This window comes from Oryctolagus cuniculus, chromosome 2, assembly GCF_964237555.1.
Source record: "Oryctolagus cuniculus chromosome 2, mOryCun1.1, whole genome shotgun sequence".
Classification (NCBI taxonomy): Eukaryota; Metazoa; Chordata; class Mammalia; order Lagomorpha; family Leporidae; genus Oryctolagus; species Oryctolagus cuniculus.
In genome coordinates this window covers 93111367-93136299 of record NC_091433.1, presented here as the reverse complement: position 1 = coordinate 93136299, position 24933 = coordinate 93111367, and the positions used below count along the sequence as shown (strand labels likewise).

The 24933-nt window shown below is 43.1% G+C and overlaps 1 protein-coding gene across 2 annotated transcripts in view; it reads right to left on the bottom strand.

Moving 5' to 3' along the window:
• Window positions 1–208: 208 nt before the first annotated feature.
• The window catches only part of FNTA (farnesyltransferase, CAAX box, subunit alpha), a 32471-nt gene continuing 7746 nt past the window's right edge, over window positions 209–24933 (bottom strand). Inside the window, exons 3-9 of one of the 2 annotated variants that reach the window (XM_008273904.4) lie at window positions 22727–22841; window positions 19347–19451; window positions 11990–12116; window positions 6714–6862; window positions 4184–4246; window positions 1944–2115; window positions 209–816 (exon numbers count right to left, since the gene is read on the bottom strand). In XM_008273904.4, coding sequence (XP_008272126.1) covers window positions 694–816; window positions 1944–2115; window positions 4184–4246; window positions 6714–6862; window positions 11990–12116; window positions 19347–19451; window positions 22727–22841 — 854 coding nt within the window. In that variant the 3' untranslated portion in view covers window positions 209–693. The remainder of the gene's footprint in view (window positions 817–1943; window positions 2116–4183; window positions 4247–6713; window positions 6863–11989; window positions 12117–19346; window positions 19452–22726; window positions 22842–24933) is intronic. The other variant, XM_017350343.3, reaches the window with a different exon arrangement.

The window sequence follows — 24933 nt, the reverse complement described above, 5'->3', positions numbered from 1 at the left end:
CGGGCCACAGCAGAGCTGGCCTGGAAGAGGGGCAACCAGGACAGAATCCGGCGCCCCGACCGGGACTAGAACCTGGTGTGCCGGCGCCGCTAGGCGGAGGATTAGCCTAGTGAGCCGCGGCGCCGGCCCTCTTCATTGCTTTTCTATGCCAAGACAATGTCCCTTGTATACAGACAAATGTTAATAAAAAATCAAACTACTATAGTACTGTTTTTAGATACATCTACAGTTTTATTACAAAACCACTGTTTTGGCATTAGTTGGTTACAGTGAGAGCGAGACACTGTGAGTGTGGCAGAGCAGCTCTGATGCAGCAAGCGCATTCCCTGCTTGCTGCACCGCACCTTGTTACCTCGCCTCGCGTCCATTGCATGAGTACCTGCAGCCACTACCACTGCCAGTCCTTATCACAGACCACTCAAGGAAGAGCTGATGCTAAGCAATTAGGCTAAATGCTGATAAGACTACAAAAGTTCCTTGATGGAACTTTTTTCTTTCCCCTACCCTCCAATAACTTTGCTTTAAAATAACTGTTATTACTCAGAGCTAATCAGACAGCAGCAGCACCCAGGGAACCTTCTTGTTAAAAAGCAATACCTGTGCAGTGCACATTTCACACCACAGGCAAAGGGAATGGTCTTGCAGTAGAGTCCCTTAAAAAAATAAAAGCACTCCATCGCGTTCTTCGGGATGTTATTGCTGCACATCTGTTGGGAGGGCACTTTCTGTGCTGTGTTTGCTCTGAAGAGATCTTCCAATGTATCTCCAGTATTCTTTTCTTATAGTGTCTTTTTCTTTAGCTAGGATCTCACATAACTGAAAATAAAGAATAAAAATTTATTAAAAAGGCACAGGAGATTCAATCTCAAGGGAAAATGCTTCTGAGCCCACATATCTCATGCTAAACTGAGATACACTGCTAATCACACACTATAATAGTTCCAAAGTGTGTGGAAAAATGGAATTCAAACATAAGTAAAAACTTTTTGAAATCCATGTATTTTTCCATAATACACATTTTCCATGAACTTTTTTCTTTTTTTTTTTTTTTGACAGGCAGAGTGGACAGTGAGAGAGAGACAGAGAGAGAAAGGTCTTCCTTTGCCGTTGGTTCACCCTCCAATGGCCGCCGCTGCAGCCGGCGCACCGCGCTGATCCGATGGCAGGAGCCAGGATCCAGGTGCTTTTCCTGGTCTCCCATGGGGTGCAGGGCCCAAGCACCTGGGCCATCCTCCACTGCACTCCCTGGCCATAGCAGAGGGCTGGCCTGGAAGAGGGGCAACCGGGACAGAATCCGGCGCCCCGACCGGGACTAGAACCCGGTGTGCCGGCGCCGCAAGGTGGAGGATTAGCCTATTGAGCCACGGCGCCGGCCTGAACTTTTTTCTTTTTAAGATTTATTTATTTATTTGAAAGTCAGAGTTACACAGAGAGGAGAGGCAGAGAGAAAGAGAGGGCTTCCAGCCTATGGTTTACTCCCCAGTTGGCCACAATGGCCGGAGCCGCGCAGATCCGAAGCCAGGAGCCAGGAGCTTCTTCCAGGTCTCCCACGTAGGTGCAGGGGCCCAAGGACATGGGCCATCTTCTACTGCTTTCCCAGGGCATAGCAGAGAGCTGGATTGGAAATGCAGCAGCCGGGTCTCGAACCGGCGCCCATATGGGATGCCAGCACTGCGGGTGGCAGCTTTACCTGTTATGCCAAAGCCCCTCCATGAACTTTCTGAAGACCTCTTGTATACATGGGTTTCAGCATTTTTGAAATGTATAAATTTTGAATTCCATTTTCCATGAAATACCCTCAAATGTTCAATAGTGTTGCCAAACCCAAAAAGAGTCCCATGCTGAATTTTAAGTAACCATGTTCAAAAGGGCATGCATATTAGTGGTACTGAGTAGACCTGATGCTGAGATACTAAAAACAGAAACAGAGACCACCAGCTTACCTCTAATGCTTTATTAAGAATGTCCTCCTTATTGTCACACTGGTTTTCTAGCATGTCTTCATAGATGTCCACAAGAAAGGCAATTAGATAAGGGGAACTGTGACTTGGTTGCAAATCAAGTAATTGATTTAACAGATTGGGATATTTGGAAAGACCACGATCCTGCAAAATCCTAAAAAAAAAAAAAAAAAAAAAAAAAGTAAAATGTTCAGTTTTGAGACAGGAAAACAAAAACTGTAAAAAGATCAAGAAAGCCCTGAAATATAAGCAAGAATTTTTTGAATGAATGAGGTTGAAACAAAAGTTTTCAATTACAGGAATGTATCACAGATAATCAAAGAGTAAAATCAGCTTAAAAATAATGAGGCTAAACAGTAATCATTTGTACTCAAACTGTGTGACACACAAAGCTAAAGCAGAAGGTCCTGTCCCTTTAGCTCGCCGAGCATCAGGGGCCCCACCGCTCGCCTCTGCAGAGTGACCGTGGGCTCTGTGGGTCTAGTTTCCTTGCTGGCTTCCACATTCAACAAGAAGATCAGTTATACCAGCGGCCAGGCAACTGAAGCCTTTTCTGTTTAAGGAGTAAGACTTGTAACTGTCCAGGTATCTAGAAATGAACATGAAATGTTGGCTATCCATTTGTACCATCTGTTTGTAAATGAGCTAGCCTGCTTCACTGTGTTCCTGAGCTGGGCATGAGTGTGTGTACTCCATTCAGTGACAAGACCAGAACCACAACCAACAACAAAACTATAGGATTCATGGGAATGGGCTTTTAGCATAGCAGCAAAGACACTCACAGGCCATACTGGAACAGCTGGGTTTGATTCCTGCCTCCAGCTCCTGACTGGAGAACCTGAGAGGCAGATCCTGGCAGGCAGCTCAAGTAATTGGACTCCTGCCACCCACATGGGAGTCCTGGATTGAGTTCCCAGCTCCCGGCTTCACCCCTAGCTAGTCCAGCCTTTGCTGGCATTTGGAGAGTGACCAAGGGACGGCCACTCTTGCTCTATCAGTCTCTCTCTGCTCACAAAAAAAATTTTTTTTAAAGATTTATTTTATTTATTTGAAAGACAGAGTTAGAGAGAGTGGTAGATACAGAGAGGTCTTCCATCCGCTGGTTCACTCCCCAGATGGCGGCAATAGCTGGAGCTGTGCTGATCTGAAGCCAGGAGCCAGGTGCTTCTTCTGGTCTCCCATGCGGGTGCAGGGGCCCAAGGACTTGGCCATCTCCTACTGCTTTCCCAGGCCATAGCAGAGAGCTAGATTGGAAAAGGAGCAGCTGGGACTAGAACCAGTGCCCATATGGGATGCCAGAGCTTCACGCCAGGGCTTTAACCCGCTGCGCCACAGTGCTGGCTTCCACAAAAATTTTTAAAAAGACTATAGGATTCATAAATACAAGATTTATTTACTTGAAAGCAGAATTAGAAAGGGAGAGACAGAGAGATCTTCAATCTGCTGATTCACACACAAATGGCCACAAGGGCTAGGGTTGGTCCACGTTGAAGCCAGGAGCCTGAAACTGCCACACTGCAGGGGCTCAAGTGTGTGGGCCATCTTCCACTATTTTCCCAGGCACATTAGCAGGGAGTGGATCGGAAATGGAGTAGTCAGGACTTGAACTAGTGCCCATATGGGATGGTGGCATCACGGGTGGCGGCTCAACCTGCTGTTCCACGATGCCAGCTCTTCCTGGGCTATTTTTAAAAACTATTGGTATGGGGGTCGGTGCTGTGGCGTAGCAGGTAAAGCCGCTGCCTGCAGTGCCAGTATCTCATATGGGCACCAGTTCAAGTCCAGGCTGCTCCACTTCTGATCCAGCTTTCCATTATGGCATAGAAGGCAGTAGAGGATGGCCCAAGTCCTTGGGCCCCTGCATCCATGTGGGAAACCTGAAAGAGGCTCCTGGCTCCTGGCTTCAGATCAGCCCAGCTCTGGCTGTTGCACCCATTGGGGAGTGAACCAGCAGATGGAAGTTCGCTCTTTCTCTGCCTCTTTGCAACTCTGCCTTTCAAATTAGAAATAAATCTTTAAAAAAATAGAGAAGATGAAAAGAGTACAGCGCACAGTTCTTGGGAGTTACTATAACACTGTTATACTTGTTAGATCCCTAAAAATGTAAATTCTGTAAAATTCTCTAGTAGTACTCTTGCATTTGACCATGGAATATATTCCATGATGCCTCAAATCAGCTGCCTGTTTGCTTTATATATAAAAATAGCAAAAGGATCCCTTACCCTTTCAAATAGTTCCACGCACTTTCATTATGTGGTACTAGTTTGATCATTTCCAGAGTGTACCTGTAAGAAAAAAAACCCACAAATAAATGTGTATATAATTTTACAGAGCAGCACAATGAATAGATATAGTTGTAAAAAGATCAGGGCACAGCCTGGACACGGCCTTCCACTTGTGAGTCTTCTTTCACGTCTCTCAAGGGACTCTGGCACCTCTCCAGGTCAAATCTAAATTAGAGAATCCTTGAGTCTGCTGTTGTCCATTCTTATTTACGTAACTCCTCCCACTGTTCATCAGTATCCAACTCCAGGGAAGGACACTTAGTTTACCCAAAGGCTTCAACTCACAGTAAGAAAAGAAATTAATATGGAAGGTTCTCCTTCCAAAAGAAATGTCAGCTAAAACAAGGAGACTTTAATCTTACTGGTAAAGCAACCTTGGGCAAAAAAGACAAAGATGTGCTGGTGCCTGAAAAAGGAAAATTAACATAATCTTGAAATTATGTTAATTAGTATAAAATTATTATATATTATAAAAAGTGGACAGTATGGAAATTATAGACAAAAAAAATCAATAAAATTTCCCACATTCTAAAACAAGATTATAGAAACTATGACATAATTTCCAGTTAAAATGAGCACTCCCTTTTTCTCATCCCCTTACCTACACTATTGAATTATATTACCACTGGTTCATCATATCCTTGCTCAGCTAACTCACTGACTAAAGCTTAGTATTCTTGCTTTTGTGTGGTATTATTACAATAGGATACTTTCAGAGAGTAAAATAAACTCACTCAACATTTTTTCCAACTAGTTCAACTTAACCTATTATTTTTCTGTCTTTGGTAAAACCGTGCCCCTGCAGGTCTTAAATGGTCCCTGTAGCTCTTTTCATTTTTTAAAATTTACAGGCAAATTAAATGCAAAATTTTAACACAAAAACAAAATGATTCACTCAGAAACCAACTGTACATTTTTTTCCCAATAGGCACACTTTAAAAGCCCAAACAGAATAGGAAGCAACAATACAAAGTTGTAAAAAGGATAACAAAGAACTAAAGCATTCATTTAGAAAGTCACAGAATACAACTATGATCACTGGATGTTTGTTTGCTGATTTGCATTGAGTTTTACTTATTCTTTTTGCTCTATTGATCCAAGTCGTACTGACAACACAAAAAGAGGCAAATAACAGTCCCCGACTGGGACTAGAACCCAGTGTGCCAGCGTCGCAGGCGGAGGATTAGCCTACTGAGCCACGGCGCCGGCCATAACTGGGTTTTTGCCACCCCTCTGGGAGACCTGGTTCGAGTTCCTAGCTCCCAGCTTCAATCCAGCCTAGTCTCAGATGTTGTGGGAATTTGGAGGATAATCAGCGAAGGTAGCTCTTTCTCAAAAAAAAAAAAAAAAGATTCCAGTAAGCCACTGTCATTCTTTGAACCAATACTATTCAATAGACTTCCTTGCAATGGTAAAATCTTTCTTTTTTTAAAGAGACCTATTTCATTAATTGTAGTGCCACTAGTGGTTTTTCTCTTTTTTTTTTTTTTCCTCAAAGATTTGTTTCATTTATTTAAAAGGCAGAGCTACACAGAGAGAAGGTGAGACAGAGTGAGATCTCCCATCTGCTGGTTTACCCTCCAAATAGCCACAATGGCCAGGCCAAAGCCAGGAGCCATGAGCTTCACCTGGGTCTCCCATATGAGTGCAGGGGCCCATGCACTTAGGTCATACTCTGCTGTCCTTCTAGGCCCAACAACAAGGAACTGGGTCAGAAGTAGTGTAGCCAGGGCACTCAAACCATTGCCCATGAGATGCTGGCATGATAGGTGTTGGCTTAACCTATTAAACCACAACTCCAGCCCCAGAACTGTTCTGTATGTGTTGTCTATGTGGTGGTCACCAGCCACACGTGAGTACTGAACACCTGATATGTGACTAGTCTGACTTAGGGACTGTATCTTTAATTTTATGTTACTTTAATTAACAGAAATTTAAACAGCCATACAAACTAGTGGTTATCATATTGGACAGTGGAACTTCAGACAAGAGAGCAAAATAAAGAAAATATAAGCTGTGTTTGAGGTTTGAGGGATATGTCTACTCCAGACCTAAGCCTGGAGCAGAATTAATGGAAGATGTTTTTTAAAAAATGAATTACCAAAACATGAAACTTAACAGATAAATGAAGAGCTCCGAGCCTGGATCCAAGCAGGCCAGGTGATGAGAGGGAGCATAAAAATCAGCTTTTCTCAGCAGCAGTGACAACAGCTTTTAGAGTCAAATTATGACTATGGTCCCATCTTAAAATTAAGACACTGAGACAGAGTGGATTAAGATGTTATAAGTACAGGCACACCACATGATGTGTGAATTTATCAGTATGCGTTTATCTCGGCATTCTGTCCTACTGAGTTCTGTGAGGGTGGAACCTGGGGCAGTCGAGATCCTTGCTGCTCCCTGATGCCAGAAACGCAGTCAGTATGCACATTTTCTCAACAAATGAGCAAGTGAGGACATTACTAACTGGACTTCTCTCTCCAGCACAGCGCGATCATTGTAGCCAGTGGTATTAGAAATGACAAAGTATCTTTGGTTCCAGACAGAGTTATTTCTCACATCTTCTTTGAGAAGCTGGTCTACATATTGCAGTTCATTATCCCAAAGTTTATATTCCTAAAAGAGAATTGTAAAAAGTGCAAATTGTAAAAAATGTCCAATTACTTATAGACAATAAGCAAAGCTAAGAAAGTAGAACTGAAGACAAAGGGTTTATCACATACTTGGAGGAAGGGGCAGCTAGTCAAGGAAATGGGGATCAAAGCATGGACTTGAAGACAGAGCTCAAGAAGACACATACAGAAAGCAGGAAAGAAGTCACTGAAGAAAAATGAAACAAACCAAACTCAACAGTGAGAGAACAGTCTATAAACGTGAAGTAATCCAGTATAAATACCTAACATTAAGCAAATGAGTATCATTTCCAAATGCACATAAATGATCAAACTATATTATTAAAATATATGTAGAGGCCAGCGCCGCAGCTCACTAGGCTAATCCTCCACCTGCGGCGCTGGTACTCTGGGTTCTAGTCTCGGTTGTGGCGCCGGTTCTATCCCGGCTGCTCCTCTTCCAGTCCAGCTCTCTGCTGTGGCCTGGGAGTACAGTGCAGTATGGCCCAAGTGCTTGGGCCCGGCACCCACATGGCAGACCAGGAAGAAGCACCTGGCTCCTGGCTATTTGGGGGGTGAACCAACAGAAGGAAGACCTTTCTCTCTAATTCTGCCTGTCAAAAAAAAAAAAAAAAAAAAAAGTAGAGAATTATACAGCTGGAATTTGATGTAAAAATTATCCGTCATAAAGCTGTTTAATTAACAAAACTGGAGGCGCAGTGGGTTAAATAATCACTTGGGATGCCTGCAATCCATATCAGAGCATTGGTTTGAGTCCCAGCTACTCCACTTCTGACCCAGCTCCCTGTAAGGCACCTAGGAAGCAGCAAATGATGGCTCATGTGAGTTCTTGTCACCCATAGGAGATAAAGCTGCAGTTCCAGGCTCCTGGCTTTGATCTGGCCCAGGCCTGGATGTTACAGCCATTTGGGTAGTCAACCAGCAGACAAAAGGTCTGTGTGTGTGTGTGTGTGTGTGTGTGTGTTAATATGCATTTCAAATAAAAACAGCTAAAACATAAAACCACCAAAGGGGAAGGACAATTTATGTCAAAATTTTACAACACTGCAAAAGTTGGGGAAATTATGAAAAACTTAACTGTAGTTATCTCTCTTATTTGACAGTAACAAAGAATATGAATTTCAATATGATATCCCCTGATTTGATAGATGATAATAAAAATAAATCCACTGGAGAATTATAGGGAAAGGAGAGACAAAGACAGAGAGACAGAGATCTTCCATTTGCTGGTTCACTCCCCAGGCAGCCACAATGGCCAGGACTGGGCTGGTCAAGGGCACAGGCCTGGGATTCCATTGAGGCTTCTGTGTGGGTGGCAGGGGCTCAGTCACTTGGGTTTTCTTCAGCTGTCCTCCCAGCCATGTTGTTAGGGAGCTGAATCAAAGTGGAGCCATCGTACACACATGGTGATCATATGGGATGCTGGCATCACAAAGCTGTGGCTTGACCTGTTGTGCCACAACAGCAGACCCCAACCAGCACCTTTAACTGCTAGGTTAGGCACTTGTCCTGGATGAGAACTTTTGTGTTCCAGTGCTTGGCACAGCTCATGCCCCAAACGTTGGTCCACTTGATTACTACTGCTGAGGTGCCCTGCCAGGATTGTAAACAAGTTCTGCTTCCAACGTACTTCATTGTGGTTTTTCAAAACATTCATAGGGAGATACAATACTTTGAGGGCAGAAAGTGGTAAATTTTGGCTTTGGAATAACATTTCTAACTTCCATTGTATTGATTGGGTCTGGTGCTATGGCGTAGCAGATAAAGCTGCTGCCTGTGGTTATGGTATCCCATAAGGGTGCTGGCTTGATTCTTGGCTGTTCCACTTCCATTCCAGCTCCCTAATTCACCGGGAATACATCGGAAGATGGCCCAAGTCCTTGGGCCCCTGTAACCACTTGAGAGATCCAGAAGAAGCTCCCAGCTTCACATAGCCCAGCTCCAGCCACTGGGGATACCTGGAGAGTGAATCAGTGGATGGAAGCTGGCTCACGCGCACGCTCGCTCGCTCTCTCTCTCTCGATGGAAGATATTTCTCTTTCTAGCTCTGCCTTTCAAATAAGTAAATAAACCTTAAAATAAAAATAAAAAGTATTGATCTGTATAGGGCTAGAACTATGGTTTTTCTGAAAGTAAACATGACATAGTGATTTGTTCCTTAGTTTTATCTAAAATTCCGTGAAAGGTCAGTAGGTTTTGTTGCCTGTTTCCTCATCTGTAAAACAATCAGTGCAGGGGCTGGCACTACAGCACCGGTTGGGCTGCCCCCTGCAACACTGGCATCCCCTCTAGAGTGCTGCTCCACTGTTGGTACTCTTGGAGGGAAGCAGATGATGCCCTGGGTGCTTGGGCCCTGACACTCATGTTGGGGCCAGAATAGAGTTCTGTGCTCCTGTCTTTGGCCTGGCCCAGCCATGGCTGTTGCAGCCATTTGGGGAGAGAAACAGTGGATTAAAGGTATCTTCATTCATCTCTCCCTCCTTCCCTCTCGGTAGATCTTTCAAATAAATAAATCTTTATATTATAAAAACAGGATTAGTATGATAAAGGAAAAACAAAATCAATAAAATCTTCCTTAGGAACAATGCCAAGAGCCAAATAAGTGCATTAAAATTAAAATGTGAGAATTATTAAAAAATTGCATGAACTTATAAATATTAAAATAATAAATACATTGGGACTGGCAATGTCGTATAGTGGTTTAGCTGCTGCCTGGGACACCCACATCCCATACTGGAGTCCTTGGTTCAAGTCTGAGCTCATGTAGTTCTGATTAAGCTTCTTGCTAACGTGCATCCTGGGAGGGTGCAGGTGATGGCTCAAGTATTCGGGTTTCTTAGCCTTGGCACTGCTGACAAGCTGGACTAGCTCATTCTTTTGTAGGGACCATCCTGAACATTTTAGGTTTACCAGCATGCATGCCGTCTATGCACCAGATGCCCCAAGTTGTGACGATCAAAAATGCCTCCACACGTTGCCCAATGTCCCCCAAGAGGTCACAACCATCCCTGCTTAAGAACCAGTGATTTACATGAATTTTTAAGATTAATTTATTTTAAATATTTATTTATTTATTTGAAAGGCAGAGTTACCAAGAGACAGAGAAAGAGAGATCTTCCATCCTTTGGTTCACTCCCCAAATGGCCACAGCAGGCAAGGATGGACCAGGCCAGAGCCAGGAGCCAGAGCTTTTTCAGGTTCTCCCATGTGGGTACAGAGGCCCAAGCACCTGGGTCATCTTCTGCTGCTTTCCTAGGCGCATTAGCAGGGAGCTGGATTAGAAGTGGAGCAGCCAGGACTCCAGCTGGCACCCATATAGGATGCCAGCACTGCAGACAGCAGCTTAACCCACTGCACCACAGAACCAGCCCCCCCCCCCTTTTTTTGTATTATTTATTTGAAAGGTAGAATGAAAGCAATAGAAATCTTTGTTTCTGCTGGTCCACTCCCCAAATGACTATAAAAGCCAGTAACACAATCCAGGTCTCTAACTTGGGTGGCAGGGACACAAATACTTGGGCCATCACCTGCTGCCTCCCAGAGTACACATTAGCAGGAAGCTGGATCAGAAGTAGAGGCAGAACTCGACCCCTAGCACTCCGAAATGGAATGCCAGCATTCCAAGTAGGGGTTTAACCCACTGTACCATAATGCTCACCCCAACATGGGTGACTTTAAGAGTATGTATGGGGCAGGCATGGAGACCTGGATGGAGTTCATATGGGAGACTTGGATGAAGTTTTTGGCTCTTGCTTTGGTCCAGTCCAGGCCTCGCTGTTGTGGGCATATGAGGAGTGATCCAGCAGAGGGAAGACTCTCTGCCTGTGTCTCTCCTTCTCTAACTTTGCCTTTCAAGTAAATAAATAAATCTTAAAAAAATAATAATAATACCAGGATAGACATTTGGCACAGTGTACCTTAACAGGCAGCTTGGGACACCCCTATTTTATACTGGAGTACCTGGATTGGCACTCAGGCCCCAGCTCCCAATTCCAGCTTCCTGCTAATGTGCACCCTGGGAGGTGGGTTCCTGTCACCCTCATGGGAGGCCCAGACTGAGTTTCTGACTTTCCCCAGCTGTTGCAGGCATTTGGAGAGTGGGCAGTAGATGAAGATCTCATCTGTCTGCCTCTATGTCTTTCAAATGAAATGAAGGGCTAGGTGTCTGATGCAGCAGTGGTCACTTGGGATGCTGTTATCCCATACTGGAGTGACTGGTTCAAGCCCCAACTCCTCCACTTCCAATCTATCTTCTTGATAATGTACATCCTGGGAGGCAGCAGACAACTGCTCAAGTACTTGAATACCTGAAACCCACAAGGGAGATCCAGATTGAGTTCTGGGTTTCTGGCTTTGGTCTGGCCCAGCCAAGCAGTTGCAGCCATTTGGGGAGTAAATCAGTAGATGGAAGATTTCTATTTTTTCTTGCTTTTCAAATATATATAAACAAAAACATTTAAAAATAAAAATACTGAATATCTTTAAAAATATATTACTTTAAATAAATTTGGAGAATTTTTAAATTTGGAAGCAAAAAACTTTTGACGAAATGCTCTTGATATAATGAACAGTGCAGAAGGTAGCAATCCCTGTGAAAAATTCACAGAAAACAACGCTAGAATTGTTTTCTAGAATAAAAGGCCCACAGTGGGAGTTAAAATCATTCTATTCAGGATTCAGCATAAAATTTTAACACGTGGGTAAGAACAAAATACGTTAACTGTTATGTGAAATCATGATATAATGAAATCATCTATATATGCAGAGATTTTAACATGTAATATATACCCGTTAATTAAATGCAACCCTATTAAAAGACTATTTTTTGTACTCAATTTGCTAGCAAATATAAGATGTGACACAAATTCAAGCAAAATGTTAGAATTTACTATTCTTTAAAGTGACGTTACTTACCAACATATCCAAAGAGATTACAAGTACTAAACCTTAGCGTGTCAGGTTTTAATTATCTTAATTTCTTATTATACATTGTGTTTTTTCATGTACATGTGTGCTTTGCTCTAGATGTATAAACTTTAATAGTAATATTAATTATTTATCTCAGTTAAAAAATAAGAACATGAAAAATACTTAACAAGAAAGGTACTACCTGAATGACCCACTGCCGATGCTGCCAGGCATGGTAATTCTTGGCATCCTGATTAAGAATATCAGCAATAAACTCAAGCTCCTGAGACGGATCTTTCAGCCATTCCACTAAAACACGTCTGTGATGCCTAAAGCCAGAGAAGAAGGGCAAGAAGTTTTGTGATAATTTATCAAGAACTAACACATCAGGGCCAGCACCGTGGCTCACTTGGTTAATCCTCCACCTTCGGCACCAGCAACCCATATGCGTGCCGGGTTCTAGTCCTGGTTGCTCTTCTTCCAGTCCAGCTTTCTGCTGTGGCCTGGGAAGGCAGTGGAGGATGGCCCAAGTGCTTGGGCCCCTGTACCCGCATGGGAGACCAGGGAGAAGCTCCTGGCTCCGGATCGGCACAGCGCCGGCCGTAGCAGCCATTTGGGGGTGAACCAACGGCAGGAAGACCTTTCTCTCTGTCTTTTTCTCTCACTGTCTATAACTCTACCTGTAAAAAAAAAAAAAAAAGAACTAACACATCAACTACATATGCTACTTAAATGATGTGGAAGGGACTCTCAAGAACAAAAATTCATGTCTAATTCTCAAGACTGTATTGGAGAGAAAATGTGACACAAAGGAAGCATTTCAGGCAGCTGTAGATGAACACATCATTTTTAAAAGCTGCTATCAACACAAGCCAGCAGGGAAAAATAAAAAGCGCACCATTAAATAAGAGTATGGGTTTTTAAAGCATCTAACTAGTCTTAACCCTGGGCAGAGGTTGTCTCATTGGTATAGAAGGAAGCGCACCTTCACTTAGGCCGTAAGTTCTTTAGGCGAATGCTGCAGAAAATACACTGGCTTTATAAAAGTCCTTATTTGGAAATCTGAGATTTCAAAACTATCAATGTTCCTGCCACTTTAAGGGCATACTACAGAGCTGAATTTTCAGTTACGTGTAATTTTTTTTTCAAGCTGTCATCTGTAATATTTTTGTGAGAATCCTTGGGACTAAAGTTTTGGTTATAAATTGTTGCTTGATTTGAAAGCCTATTTTTCCTTGCAAAGTCAAATCAGTGAGCTTGGTCCCAAATCCAGGTTTAACATTCCTCCTGGAATGTTTATATATATATGCTTATATTTTCCTGAAAATATAAAGTATTAGCATACTTGCATAAAAAGAGCTTCAGGACAATGAGCAAGAGTTGAAAAACCATAATGCAGTAATTTTTGTGCAAAATTGTATCAGAAATCTATAGTTTAAAGAAGGTTTATGTCAAGCTAAATCTGGAAATATGTAATCTTTTGAAAACCCCAAACTTCTGGCCGGCGCCATGACTCACTAGGCTAATCCTCCGCTTGTGGCGCTGGCACCCTGGGTTCTAGTCCCGGTTGGGGCGCCGGATTCTGTCCCGGTTGCTCCTCTTCCAGTCCAGCTCTCTGCTGTGGCCCGGGAAGGCAGTGGAGGATGGCCCAAGTGCTTGGGCCCTGCACCTGCATGGGAGACCAGGAGGAAGCACCTGGCTCCTGGCTTCGGATCAGCGCAGTGCGCCGGCCCGTAGCAACCATTTTAGGGTGAACCAACGGAAGGAAGACCTTTCTCTCTGTCTCTGTCAAACTCTGCCTGTCAAAAAAAACAAAACAAAACAAAACAAAACAAAACAAAACAAAAACCTCCAAACTTCTAAGAATTTTGCAACGTTACCAGATTATACAATGAGAGAGCAGAGGAAACGTGATCCTATTTGAACAAGTACAGAATCCTTCTGTCAGTTTTCCTTAAGTCCCAAAGACCTTACAAGCAACTTCTCACACCACCAGTTAGTGGACAGAATTGAATACACTTGTACCCTGGCAAATCAGCTATGATATACCTCTCAAAATGAGCTTATGTGCTAGGAAAATACTTCTAAGAATTTTTATTAAGATTTATTTATTTATTTGAAAGAGTTTCAGAGAGGCAGACGCAGAGAGAGAGGTTTTCTATCCACCGGTTCATTTCCCAAAAGGCAGCAATGGTCAAAGCTGGGCCAATCCACAGCCAGGAGCCTGGAGCTTCTTCTGGGTCCCAGGTCTCCCATGTGGGTGCAGGGGCCCAAGGACACGGGCTATTCTCTACTGATTTCCCAGGTAATAGCAGAGAGCTGGAGCAGCCAGGATCCAAAGTAGCATCCACACAGGATGCTGGCACTGCAGGGAGCAACTTTACCTGCTACACCACAATGCTGGCCCTACTTCTAAGAATTTTATAATGGGTTCTGTTTATTCAATTGTTTTCAGCTGAAAAATATTTTAAAAGCCTCCAAGTGGAAATATTCTAAAATTTACTTTGATAATAGTTGTACTTATGTGTGACTATATTAAAAAAATCAGGCCGGCGCCGTGGCTCAATAGGCTAATCCTCCACCTTGCGGCGCCGGCACACCGGGTTCTAGTCCCGGTTGGGGCGCCGGATTCTGTCCCGGTTGCCCCTCTTCCAGGCCAGCTCTCTGCTATGGCCAGGGAGTGCAGTGGAGGATGGCCCAGGTGCTTGGGCCCTGCACCCCATGGGAGACCAGGAAAAGCACCTGGATCCTGGCTCCTGCCATCGGATCAGCGCGGTGCGCCGGCTGCAGCGGCGGCCATTGGAGGGTGAACCAACGGCAAAAGGAAGACCTTTCTCTCTCTGTCTCTCTCTCTCACTGTGCACTCTGCCTGTCAAAAAATAAAAAAAATAAAAAAAAAATCACCAAATTATACCACTTAAATTGGTGAACTGCATGGCATGTGAATTACATCTCAATAAAGCTGATTTTTAAAAAATCTACTATAGTATATTGTTCGTTATACTAAAGGGAGTAAGCTTGATAGGAAAAGGGGAAGGATATATATGCTTAATGAATGATCTATCTATATGCATGGCAAATTTAAGAAGTCATCTTAAAACTATTAAGGCAAGCTACACTAAGAGAAAAATCCTATATTTCTCCATAAGTTTATTTTAGAAGTCTTCCAAGTCAGTGAGTACTAGCAGCATTGTATCTGTCCGGGTTCCTGGTAAATTCTGTATTGCAGGAAAGTTAAAAACTAGATTCTCTCATATATCAAACTGATTTGTCAAAACAAAACAGTAAGATGCTCTTATGGTCTATCATTTAAAGATATTAAATTGAAGAGTTTATCTTATAACATATATTTTCATGGTAAGACTTTGATTAGGGGCCAGCGCTGTGGCACAGTGGGTTAACATTCTGGCCTGAAAGCACCGGCATCCCATATGGGTGCCGGTTCAAGACCCAGATGCTCCACCTCCAATCCAGCTCTCTGCTATGCCCTGGGAAAACAGTAAAAGATGGCCTAAGTCCTTGGGCCCCTGCACCTGCGTAGGAGACCTGTAGGAAGCTCCTGGCTCCTGGCTTCAGATCAGCACAGCTCTGGCCGTTGCGGCCAATTGGGGAGTGACCCATTGGATGGAAGACCTCTCTCTCCCCCTGCCTCTCCTCTCTGTGTAACTCTGACTTTCAAATAAATAAATAAATCTTAAAAAAAAGGACTGATTATAAAAAACTATCAATTAATTAGGATATAGGATTTGCCTTACTTGTACTATACTGGTTGTAACAGGAACCGGCAGAGCAGGCAATTCAAAATGTACAGTGGCACAGGTTGGCATGTGGTTACTATGTGTGTTAACAGTGCTGGGAGTGCCTGGCTCAACTCCTAGGCCCTCTGCTTCCAAATGCACATCCCAAGAGGCAGCAAACAATGGCTCAAGTACTTGGGTCCGTGCCATCTACATGGGAGACCTGGATTGAGTCTCCAGCTCCCAACTTCAGCCTCTGGCCCAGTCCCTGCTGTTATAAGACATCTGAGGAGTGAACTAGTAGACAGGTGTTTCTCCTCTTCCCCCAATCCCACCTTCCCACTCTCTGATAAAACAGCTCTGTGTTTAACAAGCAGGACAGGCATTTGACACAGCAGTTAAGATGCCACTTGAGATGCCCGCATCCATACTGGAGTGCCAGGTTTGAGTCCCAGCTCCTCTACTTCCAACACAGCCTCCTACTAATGGATGTCCTCGGGGAAAACAAATGAGGGCTTGAGTATTTGGGTCCTTGCTGCTCACCTGGAAAACCTAGGTTGAGTTTCAGGCCGCTAGCTTCAGCCTGGCCCCACCCCGAATGTTGCAGGCATTTGAGGAGTGAACCAATGGATGGAAGATTGATTCTCTCTCTCTCTGCCTCTCTTTAAGGAATGAAAATAAATTTCTCTTTTTAAAAAAAGTACCATAACTAAAAAACTGCTGAATATTCAAAAGCAGCTCCAGCTGTTGAGGCCATTTGGGGAGTGAACGAATGGATGGAAGACCTTTCTCTCTGTCTCTCTCTCTCTAACTCTACCTCTCAAATACATATTTTTAAAAAAGTACTTTATAATGTAATTTTTTATGAATTGAACAACAATTATAAACAAAGAGGCTACAGCAGTAAAGTTGTTAGCTAAATAAAACTCTACCAACAAAAACCTGTATAATACTGCCACCCTGCGAAACAGTGTTCAGTTGTTGACTATCAGGCCTATAACAGTATATGGCTGCACACTCCTTAAGAATAACACTTGGGGCTGGTGTTACAGCATAGTGGTAAAATTGCAGCCTGCAACACTGGCATCCCATATGGATGCTGCTCTACTTCCGATCCAACTCTCTGCTGGATGAGCCTGGGAAAGCAGCAGAAGATGGTCCAACTGCTTGGGCCCCTGCCACCCATGTGGGAGACCCCGAAGAAGCTCCTTGCTCCTGGCTTCAGCCTGGCCCAGTCTCAACTGTTGTGGCCATTCAGGGAGTGAGCCAAAGGATGGAAGATTTCTCTCGCTCTCTCTCTGTAACTCATGCTTTCAAATAAATAAGTAAATCTTTTTAAATTTTAAATAACAGTTGATTATGTAGCCTATTACTACCCAGGTGGGCCAGATGGCAGCCTACGCTCCATATCTGTGCATGTTTGGGATGAAGGTGCTTTTCCTCCTAAGGCTAACTAATGGGCTGGACCCCTTCCCAACCCTGAGCCTTGACTTGATCCCCCCTTTTCTCCAGAATTCCCAACTTCTCTCTTTGTATTAACTCTCTCCTCACCATGGAGTCTTTACCTCTGTGACAAAAAAAACAAAATCAAAGCTCTGATACCACTGTGTCTTCATTTCTCAATACCCAATCTTAATTTCCCACTTACAAATTCAACCCATTGCTACCTTCCTTCCTCCTCCTTGAACTGCCCCTGCCCAGCCTGCTACCCACCCAGCCCCACCCCCGGTGGGAGGATAGCTTATGTGGGCATTCACAACCACCTAATTAACAAAGCCACTGCTCTGTCCCCCTTCAGACCTTCCTTTTCCTTTTCAGTCTCTCTTCTCTTGGTTTCTAGGACAACAGTGACAGCTTCCCATAAGTCAGCTCGGACACTCACCTGTCCCTTGAATGATGAGGGTGCTCATCGGCATTCTACACTCAGCCTTCTACTCCAATTCTCCCAGAGCAGCCGCATCTACATCTACGCTTCCACCGCATCTGCAGCCAGGAGACAGCCCCAGATCCCGTCCTCAATCATCCTGTCCTCACTCCACAAGAGACATTTTCCACCACCTGCTGGACAGCTCGATATAGGTTTTCCTACAAACTCCACCCATCCAATATCGATCCCATCTTTCTTTACCAAAAATTGCTGCTTTGCCTCACCAATTCCCTAAGTGATGGCACCACCAACTGTCAAGCCAAAAGTACCGAAATCATTCTCTCAATAAATTATACATCAAAACTCATCGCTTTTATTTCCAAACTTACTGAAAGCTTTTCTCTCGAAGGTACCCTGCTCTCTCCTTGTCCCCAGCACATCTGAAACTCCATCTCCACCTGCACCACCCCAGGACCTATCACACTTCAGGGTTGTTAACCGATTCTGCTCCATCTTCCACCTGCCATCAGAATAAACTTTCTGAGACACAATCCAATCACGCCGCTGCCTGAATTAGTTTGTCAGTAGCTCCTCACTGCCACTAAAATAAGCCAACTGCTAGCAATGCTTATAAGGCACGTTCTAATCTTCTAGTGCCTACGTCCTCAGACCCCTCAAAGGTACTCGAATAACACAGAACTACATACAGTCCCCTGAGTGAACCACGCTCCGCTCAGAGTATTTTCTTTGCTTCAGAGGCTCTTCCTTTCAAAAGTTTCCCTTAAATCTCAGGCATAAAGTTGTGCGGGGTGTGTGTGTGTGGGTCGCTGTGTGAGAAAAAGATAAAATGTTGGAAACTCCTGTGTTATGAGCAGACAGGCAGTAGCACAGAAAGCAGAGAACTCCTCCCTGCCTCTTCACCACAACAGCATGGAAGCTGTCATTCAAAGCCACATTCATCACCTGCTGGGTACTGTTTGGACTCTATTTCCTCCATATCTGCTCAGTCTTCTTTCTCCAAAACCTCTTTCTTTTTTCCTATTCCACTCTACTGCCCCACTCGTAACAATCCCCATATTCTGTTCATGCTAACTTAGGACCTTACTTTCTAGATCAAATATACCCTTTGAAAAAACTCTATCATCATACTTTTCACACTGCTCTGTAAAATAATTAGTTTTATTATTTGTTTTCCCCTTTAGACCATGTCAGATTCCTCTTTGTATCTCCAGTATCAATACTGCTTAAATAAACAAATGAACAGGGGCCAGCACCGTGGCTCACTTGGTTAATCCTCCACCTGCGGTGCCAGTATCCCATATGGGCACCAGGTTCTAGTCCCGGTTGCTCCTCTTCCAATCCAGCTCTCTGCTGTAGCCCGGGAAGGCAGTGGAGGCTGGCCCAAGTGCTTGGGCCCCTGCACCCGCATAGGAGACCAGGAGGAAGTACCTGGCTCCTGGCTTCAGATCGGCATAGTTCTGGCCGTAGCGGCCATTTTGGGGGTGAACCAATGGAAGGAAGACCTTTCTCTCTGTCTCTCTCTCACTCTATAACTCTATCTGTCAAATAAATTAAAAACAACAACAACAAATAAACAAATGAACAAAAGATCAAATACCAGAAAGTCATTATAACATAATGAATAGAAAACACTTTCCAAATTTTCACTCAAAATTTTTTTTGGCTCTAGCAGTATTGCACACTGATGTTGAAACTTGAAATAAATAACAATGGCAGCTAACAGCTTAGTGTTAATCACAGTGAGGCAGCATTCTGAGCATGAACATGAAGTTATCTCAATGAATCTCCCTAACAATCCTATATGGCAGGCAACATTAGCTCCAATGTAAAGTGCTGGAATTTTAAAGAAGCAAACAAAATGTCCCTATTATCTCAACATCCACTGGCAAGTACTGTAAGCATAGCGGTGTGTCTCCTTCCTACTTTCATCTTACCAAACTTGATAGTTTTTGGGCTGCTCCTCAATTATTGCAGTAATGTAGTTCATTTCTTCATGTAGATCCTTTTGAAGGGACTTCAAGAGAACTCTCCGAAAATGCCTAGAGCAAACAGCAAGCATCCAAAGTCTCATTACTCCACCTAAGTTGCCTCACAACTGTATCAAATAAAGCTACAGGACAACAATATGTTAGCCACATTTTTGGTAGGTACTCTCTGGAACAAAGAATGTTTAACAATCTCACTGCTTCTGGTTGTCCAAATTCATGCAAGCATCTAGAACTAGAAGAATCAAGCACCTAAAATAAAAACAGTGAAAGGCAACAAATAGGAGATGGAAGTAAATTTCTGAACTTTAAGGAATGAAGGACAACCAATTAATTATTAGTTAATTTTAATTAAGCTGTTTAGCAGTGTCCCACAATGAGAAGCAAAGACATCTCTTCACATAATAAACTCTATTATAAACATATCAAATATTGTACTTTTAGAATCACAAAAAAAATGCTACTCATAAATCAAACAAGTTTCTCTTAATTTCACAGGTGAAGTCAAATGATTAAAAAAATACTTCCTAAAAACATGGCTCATTCTGGTTTATTTTTACTTCAAAATGTCTAACTCAGTACATAAGCAGAGAATAATCTAGGGTCTACTTTAAAAGTTACCTTTTAAAAAAAGCGTATTTATTTATTTGAAAGGCAGAGTTACAGAGAAAGAGAGAGAGACAGAGACAGAGAGATTTTCCACCTTCTGGTTCACTCCCCAAAAGATCACAATGGTCAAGGTTGGGCCAGGCCACAGGCAGAAGCCTGGAACTCCATCCATGTCTCCAATATGGGTGGCAGGGGCCATCATCTGCTGCTTTCCCAGATGCAAGAGCAGGGAGCTGGACCAGAAGTGGAGCAGCCGGACTTGAACCAGTGCTCATATGAGATGCTTAACCTGCTGTGCCACAATGCCAGCCCCTAAAAGTTATCTTCCAAAAATAAATGCTAAATAGGGAAAACACTATTTCCCTTTCATTATTATTAAAGAAAAGTAGGCATCATAGAGCACTTAGACAAGATTAGATGCGTTCAGGGTGGTATGGCCATAGCATAGAGCACTTAAATACAAGCATTTGGCTTCTAGGTCGACTCTAGGTATACTGCTTTAAAAAAAAAAAAAAACTGTTCAGAAAATTTCAAATTGCATTCTAAGTTCCTTTGTACTATTATAGTCAGAAATTTCTTAACAATTAAGAAAGTGTATTTTACAGACATAAAATGATTGAATATCATACTGTGAATGCCAGTTAAATACACTATATAAATGAATTTATTCTCACTCTCTAATAAAATTCTACTAACAGGATAGTAAAGGAAAACAGAAGGTAGCAGAGAATAGGGACAAGGGAAAACCACGGCAACCTGAAAAGGACAACAAAACATGCAAAACATGAGCAAACACACAGTGTTAACTGACCTAGCAAAACATAATGTGAAACACCTAACTGCCAAGAGAATGAAATGTAACGCTAACAGAACCGGTCCTCTCTTTCACTCTCCATTGCAGAAACAGTTGCTTAGCCACAGGCTTTGCAACTAACTTAAGTAATGAAGAATGCTTGCTTGAGAATTCCAGACAGTGACCTTGAGAAACTCAGCTGAAGTTGCACAGTAATCTGGCTCTAGTCAGCACGTTGGGCAGATGAGATTTATGACTGCAAATGGAAAATAACCACTGTGACTCCAACCAGCCCCTTACTGTTGGGCCAAAGCCAACGCACAGCAGGCCCTGTTCTTGGTTCCCCTTGTTCCTGATCCTCTTTCCTTTCCTTTCTGCTCCCTTCAATAGCTCTCCTGCAAACCTGCAAACCTGAGATAGTCTTGGTGGCAGTTACCTTGGTCATCTCTTCAGCTTGCCAGCCTCTTGAATAAACCCGATTTCTCGCCATCAATCCTTAGTCTTTTGAGTACTGGCTTCTAGTGGCAAGCAGCTCCAAACTCGTTTTTGTAAACACTATGCCTCATAAATATGTCCAATTATGTGTCAATTAAAATTAAAAGTGTATTAAAATGTCAGTGAAAGAGAAGATAAAATTGAGGAAATATCTCAAAATCAAATTAAAAAAAGAAATGAAGTAAGAAAAGACAATTCAGGAGGTACAATATGCAACTAAAAGGTACTCCAGAAAGAGCATCAAAAAGAAACAAAAAAAATCTTAGAACTTCAGTATAAAATAGTTTAGGCAAAGGAATAGTAACCTTTTCAACCTGAAACAGAAGCTAAAAAAAAAAAAAGGAAAATCAGTTTTAAAATTCTGAAAGAAAATGACTTCTAACCTAGAATTCTACCAATAAATCGGAAGGAAAACTAAACACTTTTAAATACATAAATCTTGGGACTGGCATTGTGGAGCAGCAGGTAAAGCAACTGCCTGAGACACCAGTGTCCCACTTGGGCAGCAGTTCAAATCTTAGCTGCTCCACCTCCGATCCAGCTCCCTACTAATAGCCTTGGAAAAGCAGCAGCAGATGGCCCAAGTACTTGGGCCCCTGCTACCCATGTGGGCAACGTGGAAGAAGTTCATGGCTCTTTGGCCAGCAGACATGTGGGGAGTAAACAGGCAGTGGAAGATCTCTGTCTGTCCCTCTCTCTGTAACTCTGCCTTTCAAATAAGTAATAAATAAATCTTATAAAAAAAAGTGAGTTAGTATATACCATAAATTGATTATTCATTTTAATGGAGGGAGAGTAGTGAAGAATGATCTTTCCTTTGCAGATGAAATAGATGAGGTCCAAAATGAAAAGAGTAAAAGTAACACTGAAGTATATTAGGTTAATTTAAAAAATTACTGCTGTTTGGTGACCACTTGATAGTGTTTAAGGTTGTTCAGCGCACCCACATCCCACGCTGGAGTGCCTGGGTTCAAGTGCTGGCTCTGCTCCCAATTATGCCTTCCTGCTCATGTGCACCCTGGGTGTCAACAGCGGATAGCTCAAGTAACTGCATCTCTGGAACCCACAGGGGAGACAGAGCTGCTGGCTTCAGCCTGGCCCAGGCCCAGGCCCAGCTGTTGAAGGCATCTGGGGAGTGGACCAGCAGGTAGGAGGTCACTCTGTGTGTGTGTGTGTGTGTGTGTGTGTGTGTGTGTCTTTCAAATAAATAAAAATTTAAACCCAACTAAATCCATACTCACAATTAAAAGAAAAAGAAAAAAAAAAGTAGTTCCCACTGTGGGGGTGAAAAGAATGGGTGGAGATTACTATTTTTCCTCCAACTGCTGACTTCACCCTAATGTGAAATATTCTTTTAATAAAATTTAATTTTAAAAAAGTCACATGAACTAGAACATGAGACATGGAAATACGAATGATGTGTATTACTTACCACACTGTGTAATTGGCTGCATTTAATTCAATAGCATCTCGGGTCAGTTTAAAAGCTCGTTCACTTCTCTCATCACGCTGCAGAACAGCTCGGAAGTAATCATACACATCTCTAACTGGAGAAGAGCACACCACTGCATTAGGACTCCCTCTTTTACTTTAAACAACCCAGGAGGCAGGCATGTGACACAGAGCTTCACACCCTTTATGGGGCCTGCACCGAGACACAGCTGATTAAGCTGCCACTTGTTACACCAGCATCCCATACAGGAGTGCTGGCTCAGGTCCAGAATGCTCCACTTCCAATCCAGATCCCTGCTAATGCACATGGGAAAATAGGGGAAGATACGCCAAAGTACTTGGGTCCCTGCCACCCATGTGAGAGACCTGGATGGAGTTCCCTGCTCCTGGCTTTAGCCTGGCCCAGCCCTAGTTGTAGCAGGCATTTGGGGAATGAACTGGCAGACGGAAGATCTGTCTGTCTCTCTCTGTCACTCTGCCTTTTGAATAAATTAAAAGAAAAAGAAAGGAAGAAGAGAAAAGAAAAACAACTTTAAAAAACAAGACACCTGGATTCAAGTCCTGGCTCTGCTCCTGATTCGTGTTTCCTGCTTTGCTCACCCTGGGAAGTTGGCTGGGTCCCTGCCACCCACATGGGAGCTCCAGACTGAGTTCCCACCTCTTGGCTTCAAGCCTGGTCCAGCGCAATTGGTGTGGGTATTTAGGAAGTGAACCAGCAGATGAGAGGTCTCCCTCACTGCCCTGGTGCCTTTCAAAGTAAACAGATACTTGCAAATGAATAAATAAGATTGTTTTAAACTAACTCAGTGACGTAAAATATTCTTATACCTGTGTAAAATAAATTTACATGTATATGATTTTTAACAATAAGCAAAATAGTCAAATGACAGTGACCACCACCCTGAAACTCTCCTGTGTTACAGCACTAAGCATGGGTACACATACATCTCTACACACACTGCTTTGTAGGTTACTGCCAGACTCCAAACTTCCCAAAGATCTTAGGTATCAAATTAAAAGTGTGGAAAACTCAACTAGACTCACAGGGGTGTTTTCCTCACATGATTAGACTGTTTAAAAAAGGTGCATAATGGTATAAAGTTCCAACAGTATAAAAAGGTTCACACTAAATTTCAATTCTGGGGCTGGCCCTGTGGCATAGCAGATAAAGCTGCCACCTGCAATGGCAGCATCCCAAATGGGTGCCGGTTCCAGACCTGGCTGCTCTACTTCCGATCCAGCTCTCTGCTATGGCCTGGGAAAGCAGTGGAAGACGGCCCAAGTCCTTGAGTCCCTGCACCCATGCGGGAAACCTGGAAGAAGCTCCTGGCTCCTGGCTTTGGACTGGGTCAGCTCTGGTCATTGCAACCATCTGAGTGGATAGAAGATTTCTCTCTCTCTCTCTGAAACTCTGCCTTCCAAATAATAATAAAACTTTAATAAATAAATAAATTTTAATTCCACTAAGCTCCCAGTATTCCTCCCTAGAAGGAACCCACTGTAAACTAATTCCTTATCCTTTCATATATATATATATATATATATATATATTTTTTTTTTTAAAGCAGAGATAAAGAAACACTATCTGCTTATTTACTCCCCAAATGCCCCCAACATTTGGGGCTAGGCCAGATTGAAGCCAGAAGCCTGGAAGTCCACTAAGGTCTCCCATATGGTGGCAAAGACCCAACCACTTGTACCATCACCTACTGCCTCCCAAGGGAGGGCATTAGCAGGAAGCTGGAATGAGGAGTGGAGCCAGGACTCAAATCCAGGCCCTCTGACATGGGATGTGGGTATCTCAAGTGGTATCACTCAGCGTTCTAACAAGCTTCTTTCACTTATGAATTACTAAAGGTAATATAAACTAGAACAAACCTCTATGGAAAATTAGGTAAATCTATTTAAAATCTAAATTTACATACTCATTGACCTAACAATTCTAGTTCCAGGTAGTGTTCTTACAAATATACTCCTATATGCACACAAAGTACCCAAGGATATTTACTGGCTATTTAAAAGGAGGGGGAGGGTGGCCAGTGTCATGGCTTAGTGGGTAAAAGCTACCACCTGTGATGCCGGCATCCCATATGGGTGCTAGTTCATGTTACAGCTACTCCACTTCTGATCCAGCTCCCCGTCAATGGCCTGGGAAAAGCAGTGGAAGATGGCCCAAGTGCCTGAGCC